This window comes from Dioscorea cayenensis, chromosome 4, assembly GCF_009730915.1.
Source record: "Dioscorea cayenensis subsp. rotundata cultivar TDr96_F1 chromosome 4, TDr96_F1_v2_PseudoChromosome.rev07_lg8_w22 25.fasta, whole genome shotgun sequence".
In the NCBI taxonomy this organism is placed as follows: domain Eukaryota; kingdom Viridiplantae; phylum Streptophyta; class Magnoliopsida; order Dioscoreales; family Dioscoreaceae; genus Dioscorea; species Dioscorea cayenensis.
The window spans coordinates 7,952,386-7,962,258 of record NC_052474.1 but is presented as its reverse complement, the minus strand read 5'-3'; the positions used below and the strand labels follow the sequence as shown (position 1 = coordinate 7,962,258).

At 39.4% G+C, this 9,873-nt stretch overlaps 1 protein-coding gene across 1 annotated transcript; it reads left to right on the top strand.

Annotated features, from left to right (window-relative positions):
* The first annotated feature begins 7,928 nt into the window (after positions 1 to 7,928).
* Positions 7,929 to 9,609, top strand: LOC120259391 (palmitoyl-acyl carrier protein thioesterase, chloroplastic-like). Its single transcript, XM_039266982.1, has 6 exons — positions 7,929 to 8,466; positions 8,541 to 8,674; positions 8,764 to 8,877; positions 8,948 to 9,116; positions 9,221 to 9,289; positions 9,356 to 9,609. The coding sequence occupies exons 1-6, from the start codon at positions 8,104 to 8,106 to the stop codon at positions 9,488 to 9,490; spliced, it is 984 nt and encodes a 327-aa protein (XP_039122916.1). The 5' UTR covers positions 7,929 to 8,103; the 3' UTR covers positions 9,491 to 9,609.
* The last annotated feature ends 264 nt before the right edge of the window (positions 9,610 to 9,873 follow it).

The window sequence follows — 9,873 nt, the reverse complement described above, 5'->3', positions numbered from 1 at the left end:
ATTTTCAATTGGGTATTCAAAGGCAAAGTTCACCAATTCATGAGAAACTCATATTTTCTCAATAGGAATGCATTGAATCAAATTATTAATAATAAACCAAGTAAACCGAGTCTTCATATCTTAGCAAGGCAGAGAAACAGGCTATGAAATGGTAGTGAAAGAGCTTGGTTTCGGAATCAATATAGTTAAGGTTGTAAACTTGTTGACTCTTGCAATTTGATGATAAGTGCACAGTACCAGATTCAGTAACCTTTAGTGTTCCTCCCAGAAATGGCGCATTTTACCAAATTGTTCCATATGGTAATCTTGGAGGTATTGGAAGGCATTCCTTTGGTTTTGCAGCAGGAAAAGCTAAACTGAGATACAGGCTGTATGAAATGAGACTTCTTTATTGGAGGAGTACTCTAGAGAGCACCCTGTGGTTCAGAACCCCAATTCAATTCATAAACAAAATGATGGAAAACGGGTTAAAGACGTTTATTTGAAGCAAAACATCAAGCTTGATGTGATAAAAATCCAGGCCTGTTTTGGTAGAAGCCTTGAAACTTGTCCAAACAAAAGCATAATGATGATATGTGGCTAATTTATTAAAATATTATTTATTTTTAAATTATTTCTCAAAATGTGTATTTTCGTAATTATTTACGGAAATGTGCATTTTATATTTTTTTATTATTTTTTTTAAATCAGCCGGTCCCACTGTAGTTTTTAATATTTAAATTTAATTTTTTTAAAAAAACAGAGGGGCACGTTATTTTTAATATTAAGTTTTTTTATTTTTAAAAAGCTGCGGGTCCGATAGTTTTTAAATTAAAAAGCATTTTACATTCAAACCCTTATAATTTTTCATTAATTTTTTTCTTATAACTTATTTTTTTACTCAACCCTACTATGTTATTTTTTTACTTTTCACTAATTAGTAGCTAGGGTCATTAATAATTTAAATAAATAATTTTAATATTTTTCATCATAGAGGGGTTGTTGGGATGAATTATTGGTGCGATCAGCACTACCACATTCATGAGTCTTGATTGGATGAAATTAATCTTAGCCGATCCATTTTGTTGGGTGGAGCGCATATAAACCCTCCAAATTCCTTTTCTAAAACACAAAGTATTTTCATAAGAAAAATTATCGATATAGAGTAAGCTCTTCAAAAATTTTCTTATCGTTTGTAGTTTTTTATTTTCTTGCAATGTTATTTTTATTTTTTTACATTAAATCTAGAAAAATTCAGTATTCACATTATCTTTGAGCGAAGGAGACAACCTCGGTCGAGAGGAACATCGACCGAGGCCGTGAGGAACTCTTGACGAAAGAATAAGCTCCACTCACGGTTCTGCTGATACTTTCAATTTTGATCGATGGACTCGTGTATGTTTTTCTATCCGTGTTAACTAGTTGACTTTCATATAAGCTTCCTCTTTTGCTTTTTATTAAAACATTTTTTTTAATTATTTACCAAATTACGTATTCCTATAAGTATTTATGGAAATATACATTTTATATTTTTTTAATATTTTTTTAACTTAACGGTCCACTCACACTTTTTAAAATTATTTATTTAAATTATTAACAGCCGGTTACAATTAGTGAAAGTAAAAATAACATAGTAGAAGTGAGAAAAAAATAAGTTATAAGAAAAATTAATGAAAATTATAAGGGTTTGAATGTAAAATGTTTTTAATTTAAAAAAACTATTGGGGACCCTGAGCTTTTTAAAAAAATAAAAAACTTAATATTAAAAATAATCGGGCCCCTACTCTTTTTTTTAAAAAATTAAATTTAAATATTAAAAAAACTACAATGGGACCGGTTGATTTAAAAAAATAATAATAAAATATAAAAATGCGTGATTTACGTAAATAATTACGGAAATACGCATTTTGGGAAATAATTTAAAAATAAACAATATTTTAATAAATTAGCCATGATATGTTGGAGAGTTTGAAATTTTGACATTATTATTAATTTGTTTAGAGAATAGTTAACTTTACTTTGGAATATATATATATAATTTGGTATCTCCAAAGAGAAGGGAATCTTGAAAGATTCAGTGACAAATACAAAGTTTAGGATGCAGGCTAAGCTCCTCTGGGATGGTCCTTGGACTATTGAGGGGCGAATCCTTCAGATTTCTGAATGGCGGGAATCCTTCCAACCAGCCTTTGAGAAGCTCTCCTCGGCTACAATCTGGATTCAACTTCATCATGTCCCCATGGAACTTTGGTGTGGAGATGTCCTTGAAACCATTGCTTCTCACTTTGGCAAAGTTCTCAAAATTGATGAACACACCTTGAAGCTCACGAGATCCAAATTCGCTCGTGTTTGTGTGGAAATTGATCTTGATCTCCCCCTCCAGAAGGGAACTTGGGTTAAATATGGCGAGAATTCTGTTTTCATTATTGCTCTTTATGAAAAACTTCCAGTCTTCTGTTATAGTTGTGGCAGGGTTGGCCATGGGGAATCCAACTGTTCTTTTATCAGCAGCCGGAACAAGGACTCTGTCCATCAGCCACCTCCTGCTTCTTCGGAGCAGCGGATGGAGGTAGATGAACAGAACCGGGATCTTGGCATGACTGAAAATGGGATGGAGGATTGCTCCTTGACTGTCAACCCTGACCCGAATATTTTCTCTAGAGGGGAGGAGGATTCGAGGAATTTCGGTGCTTGGCTAAAACCACGTGGTCGCAGTGGTCGTGGCCGTGGCCGGAGTCGCGGTGACGGTGGTGACCGGAACCCTAATTCGGATAATCGGGTTGGGAACGAGGGCAAGGATTCGGACACGTGGCAACATGATCTGGAACCGCCCTCCCATTTCTCAACACGTGGCGGTCGCTCGCGTCGCGGCTCTGTGCATGCAACGGTACACCTGTCTAGCACAACTGTTTTCCCACATCTCGAGAAATCTTCACCCGTTGGATTTATTTCGCCCGTTGATGAGGGGACTTCTTCTCGTCCCGAGGCGCATAAGGATGCTTCCTTTCTTGGTCCCGAGATAAATCCTGACATTGTGCATCCTGCTCTCGATTTTGTCGCCGCCCCTTGCTCTGATGCCTCCACTACCCCATGCTCTGACTCGGCTCTGGTCCCTATGGCCCACTTTCATAGTGGCATTGGAACCTCTGCACGGCCTCAGACTTCCACCCAAAATCCCCCTAATCATGTTCATCTCCCTCCCCCTTTACTGATTTTCTCTGTTCAACATGATGACACTGACCACTCCCACTCTTCCTTAGTGGACAGTGTTAAACTTGCTCTTCTTATCCCACCTAAAAATGATCTTCCAATGGACGACTTGGGAGACTCCGGATCGATGCTGGGATCTGATGACTCCGGCTCTCCATTGGAACCAGATGACGACATGCTCCTTTCACACTTTCAAAAAGATATTAAACTGGAGGCCCTGGCCAGGCGCGCTCCCACTAAAAACAAGTCTCGTTCCAAAAAAGGGAGATCTTCCTCCATTGTCTAATTTTTTTTTTTTTCGTCTCATTTTCTTTTGTTGTGTGTTATGATGAATCAAATTAAGATTATGTCCTGGAATTGCCGGGGGGTTTCTAACCCTCGTACTGTTGATCGTATTAAGGATCTTATGCGGAGATTTAAGCCCAATATCATCTGTCTTCTTGAGACTAAAGCGGACCCTGACCGTTCCCTTCGTTTTTGTAACAGATTTGCTCGAAACTGGGAATGGGCGGCTATTCCCGCGCAGGGGCTCTCGGGGGGAATTATTTCTCTCTGGTCTCGCAACCTTGGAAGGGTGACCCCTATCGCTGCCACTCGCATGTCTCTCCACCTTGTCATTTCTTCTAGGGAAGGCTCTTGGATTCTCTCTATTATCTATAACTCTCTTATTCTTAATGACCAAAAAAACCTGTGGACCACCTTATCTGGTATTTCGGCTACCCGCCTTCCCTGGCTCCTTGCTGGAGATTTCAACGCCGTTCTCTCTGATCTAGACTTTAAAGGGGGGAACCCTCGTTCTTATTCTCTTAAATCTTGTTTCTTTAATAACTTTGTTAATCTCAATAATCTCTTAGATCTTGGCTTTATTGGTTCTAGGTTCACCTGGAGTAACAACCAACTGGGTTTGGCCTGTCGCTGGGCTCGCCTTGATAGGTTCCTGGCGAACCATGATTGGGTTGCGAACTTCGTTTCCATTGCCAACCAGCACCTCCCGAGATCTTGTTCCGATCACTCGCCCCTACTCCTCACTGCTCATTCTTCTATTTCTGCCAAGAAGTCTATCTTTAGATTCGATAACTTTTGGTTTGATTATAACAGATGTCATTCTTGTGTTACTAAAGCTTTTGATTCTCTGAATAATACTTCTCCTATGCACTCCTTCCATCACTCCATTGTTAGAACTCGTTCTAATCTTATTTCTTGGCGAGCTCCAGGTTTTCAGCCCATTGATAAGGAAATCTCCAATTTGGAGGCTGAAATTAAAACCATTGAAGATCGTGAAGCCATCTCGCCGGACCCCTGGCATCATTTTTGGCTCCGCTCCCTTCGTAACAGACACTCCGCCCTTCTGCGTCAAAATTCCATTTTTTGGTCTCAGCGTGCCCATCTTCAGTGGCTCAGCCTGGGGGACACCAACTCTACCTTCTTCCATCGATCTGTCAAAATCCGTCAGGTCAAATCTAAGATCCATTTTCTCCGCGACAATTCGGGTAACATCCTCTCCTCTCCTGATGATATTGATAGAGAATTCCTTAATTTTTACCGACATCTCTGGTCTTCTACTTCTACTACCTCTTTAGACCATCTTTATTCGTCCCTCCCTGATGATTTACCTAAGCTGGCGTCTGATGACAAGGACTTTCTAGTCAAGCCTGTCACTAGGGGAGAGGTTTTTCGCTCTCTTAAGTCCATGCCGCGTGGTAAATCTCCTGGGCCGGATGGTTTTAACGTTGAATTCTACCTCTTTTATTGGAATGTCTTGGGTGATCACTTGTTTAATGCTATTAATCACTTCTTCACCACGGCCACTATTCCCAATTCTTGGGGTAAAACTTTTATTGTCCTCATCCCTAAGGTGGATCAACCCCAAAAAGTGTCTGATTTCCGTCCTATTTCTCTTTGTAATGTTTGTTACAAGATTATTTCTAAAATCTTAGCTACTAGACTCAAAATTGTGCTTCCTAAATTAATTGGACCTGAGCAATCTGGCTTTCTTGCGGGTAGGTCCACCTTTGATAATATTATCGCGGTTCAGGAGGTTGTCCATTCTTTGGAAACTGATAGATCTTGCCCTCCTAGGATGCTTATTAAAGTGGACATTGAGAAGGCCTTTGATACTGTTGATTGGAAATCGATTCTTGCAACCCTCCTTTGGATGGACTTTCCTAGGATTTGGATTAACTGGATTGAGTCTTGCATCTCATCTGCTTCTTTCTCCCTTCTTATTAATGGTAAGCCTAGTGAGTGGTTTACTAGCTCTAGAGGTGTGAGACAAGGGGACCCCATCTCTCCGCTTCTCTTCTTACTAGTCACCCAGAATCTTTCAGCTATCCTTAACCATGCTCTTCATCTTAATTTTTTTACCCGGCTTTTGATTCTAGTCTCACCCGTAACTTCAATCATCTCATGTTCGTGATGATCTTATCCTCATCACTAAAGCCTCTAGACAAGCTGCTCGTAACACCTTATTTTGTATTAATATGTATTCAAATATCACTGGGCAAATGCCTAACCTCGATGAAATCGACCATCTATCTTCCCGCTTGGTTCAATAAAAGGGTTTCTAAGTCCATTGCTTCCATTCTTGGCATTAATATTGGTAGTTTCCCTTTTACTTATTTGGGAGCTCCTATATCCCTCACGTATGCATCGTCGGACAACTTAGTCCACTGGTTTCTAAAACCGCTGCTTCCATTGGAGCCTGGAACCACGCTCATATCTCTCAAGCTGGTCGAGTTGTCCTTCTCAATTCCTCCATCTTTTCTCTTCCAGTTTATCTCCTATCCATTTTTTATATTCCTGACTCTATCCTGGATTCCTTATCCAAGTTGGCCCGCAATTTCCTTTGGGGTAGGCATGGCAAGAATCATGGTTTCCATTCAATTGGATGGCGAGCGGTTACTCTATCTAAATCGAGGGGCACGGGCCTCCGCAACCTTAGAAATGCGAGTGCTCTCCTTGCCAAACATGTTTTTTTCAATTATTAACAAGGATGATAAACTACGGGTCTCTATATTCCTTCACAAGTATAGAAGTTGGACTATCCGGGGCAGCGCCATGCATTCTAATGTTTACGCTTTTCATAAAGACATTATCAAAAGCGTGAATTGCATCAAACCTAATCTCCATCTTCGATTTGTAATCCCGAGCTTGACTAATGTGTGGGATGATCCACGGATCCTGGATCTTCCCACAGTCATAAAGCCCACTTTTATTAATATGGACATTATTGACAACATTTCTATCAACTCTTTTTATTCTTAATGCTTCCTTCAATATTTCAAATTGTTCTGAATTGTTTGGCAATAACCTGACTCATGTGATTTTAAACAACACAAGCTTTGATAATGTTGCATCTAATGAGTGGGTTTGGCGCCCCATCTCCTCTAAGGCCTCTACTGTGGCTGCAATTTATGAACATCTTAATTCTGATGGCCCTTCTACTGATGCTTGGGTTGGTTGGCGCCTCATCTGGAAGCTTAGGGTTACTCCTCGCACTAAGATCTTTATTTGGAAATTGGCTCATGGCAAGCTCCCTACGGGTGACTATCTATACAACATCAATATTGGGCCTGCTACCACTTGCCATCTGTGGTCTCTCTTGAGACTGCGGATCATCTTATTTGGCATTGCCGTTGGGCGATTATGTGTTGGGACACTATTTTCAATTGGCTGGGGTTGAGCAACTCATTTTTTGATCATCTTAGCAATGGCTCTTGGTTAACTTGTAATTTTAAATGTGTCTTTAATTCCGATTTTGTCAGGGCCTTGATTGCTTCGGTGGCTTTGCGTATTTGGACCGCCAGATGCTTCTTTATCTTCCATCAGACCCTTCCAAACTTTAATCAAATTCCATCTAAAGCCTGGGCTGATACTTATGCTTTTTTCTCAGTTCATGATCTCTTTGGCAGGAATTTTTCAAGTCCTTCTCATCCGCCTCATTTCTCTCTTATGGTGTATACTGATGCTTCTTGGGATCCTTTTTCAGATAAGTCTGGTTTTGGGTTTCTTATCCTCACTAACCGAAATCTTATTCTTCTTGCAGGTGCGGCTGGCAGTGTTTGCTCTTCTCCCCTTGAAGCTGAGCTTCGCGCCATTCTTCTTACTACTGAACATTGCCATTTAAATGGTTGGACTCCCTGTAAACTCTTCTCCGATTGCCGGTGTGCCATTCAGATGATCATCGATACTTGCAACACCATTTGCACGGAGATTCATCGACCTCATTCATGCCATTAAGGACATTACCTTTCTTTGGCCTGATTTCTCTTGGGAGCACATTGATCGCGATTTCAACACCTTTTCTTGTTGCTTAGCCCATTTTGGCGGATCGAGATCACGCCCTATCTCTTTTTTGCGCAAGGCCGTGATCGGCCAGAGATGGATCGAGACCTTTGCTCTTCTCTTAATTTCTCTTTTTTTAACTTGTTTGTTTTTTTCCTTCTTCTGCAGCTACTTGTAGCTCCTTTTTGCAAAAATATTTTTTTTATTAGACATATTAGATTATTATTTTGTGTATTTTCACTATTCTTTGGGAATTATTTTTATGAAACAAGAAAAGGCGGGAAACAGTGGTCTGATTCGTCTCAAAAGGAATATATATATATATATATATATAAGACACCGGTGAGTCATTTAAATTAATGGCGAACATTCATATGCTTTCCTAGTTCCAGCATCCATTGCCAACATCCGAAGTAGCCTCTCATTCCTCCCCAACTTCTTAATCCTTCCAATAACTCCAAAATTCCGTTTTTGTCTTTTGATGAACATCCAACTCTGAGCATCTATTGCCTCCTCCGCCACCATTGTTTTCTTTTTTTCTCTCTAATTATTCATTTTCTATTTAATGTATGTTGCACCCATGATCACTTTTGAAGCTCTAAACTTTAAAACAAACAATTAAACAAACAAATGGCAACATCCTCTTTTGCTTTCTTTTCTTTGTACTCAACAACTAAGTGCTCTTCTTTAAGAGAGAATGATCCGAAGAGCAATAAAAGTTCAGTGAAAGTGAATGGAACTTCAATTCATGAGCTCTCTAAGTTCTCTATCAGGACATCTCCGGCATTTACTTCGGTGGCTTCGGTTATTGAAGACCTTATGGTGGAAAAGAACCGGCAAAACATACCGACAGAGAAGCGGATGGTGGATCCTTTTCGTCAAGGGCTCATTGTCGAAGGGGGTGTTGGATATCGGCAGACGATCACCGTGCGGTCTTACGAGATCGGACCCGATAAAACAGCTACTTTAGAGACACTCTTCAATTTGCTTCAGGTAGTTTTCTGCTATTTGTACCAAAAACTTACCAAATTGATTTTATAGCAAATAGATCAATAACATTGATGTAGGAAACTGCACTCAATCATGTTTGGATGTCTGGTTTGCTGGGTGATGGATTTGGAGCCACACATGGAATGATCAAGAACAATCTTATTTGGGTTGTAACAAGGATGCATGTTCAAATTGATGAGTACCCCATTTGGTGAGTTCTCGACTACTTCAATTTTAGATAGAATTAAAAGATTCTATCGTTGTATTTTCTGAGTTTACTTTATCACTACAACTTCGTAGGGGTGAAGTGGTAGAGATCGAAACATGGGTTGGATCATCAGGTAAGAATGGGATGCGAAGAGATTGGCTCATTAGAAGTCATTTATCCGGCCATGTTTTCGCCCGGGCAACTAGGTATGCTCTTTTTTTATTATTATTGTCATGAGAAATCTGCTTGCATGATAAATCTTTAACCTGCTTACAGCACTTGGGTAATGATGAACCAAGAGACACGAAGATTATCGAAAATGCCACAAGAAGTGAGAGATGAAATCTCTCCATGGTACATCGAAAAACAAGCTATCATAGAGGATATTCCAGAGAAAATTATCAAGCTTGATAACAAAGCAAAGTATGTTGATTCTAACTTGAAGGTAAGCAGCAAATAGGCATCTTCTTTTCTTTCTTATCAAATAGTACTTGAAACTTCAGTGATTCAGATGAACATTTGAGTTTTCTTTTTTCTTTTTTCGGGTAGCCAAAACGCAGTGATATGGACATGAATAATCATGTGAACAATGTGAAGTATGTCAAGTGGATGTTGGAGGTGAGAAATTGAAATTCTTGTTCTTGATTAAGTGTGGAGTTTATAAGTGATGATTTGTTTTGGCAGACAATTCCTGTGAGTTTCTTGGAAGAACATCAACTGGGAAGCATCATACTTGAATATAGAAGGGAGTGTGGAAGTTCAGATATAGTGGAATCAATATGTGAACCTGATGAAAAACAGGATGATGATGATGATTGATTCAATGAGTGGCCAAAAAGATTTACACATCTCCTCCAAAGCAAAGGGGAGGAGAAGAATGAAGAGATTGTGAGGGGAAGGACTACATGGAATAAAAAACTCCCCACAGGTCCTTAATAATTCTGCTCTGTGTAATAGTTTTTGTGTATTGATAAAGTGGCTTCAGAATGGCCTGTTTCTGCCGGTTTGAAGTGTGGCAAATGTGGAACATAATACAAAATAAATGTTGTATCATGAAGTCATTAAATTCAATCAATGTGAATAATTCCCAGGATCCTGTCAGAACTCGGAAGAAACTAAGTTTAAAAGGTATGGAACATAATCCGAACAACAAACAGTGAACTGTTTGTCATTTCTGTTTCATAATCCAAGTTCAGATATGG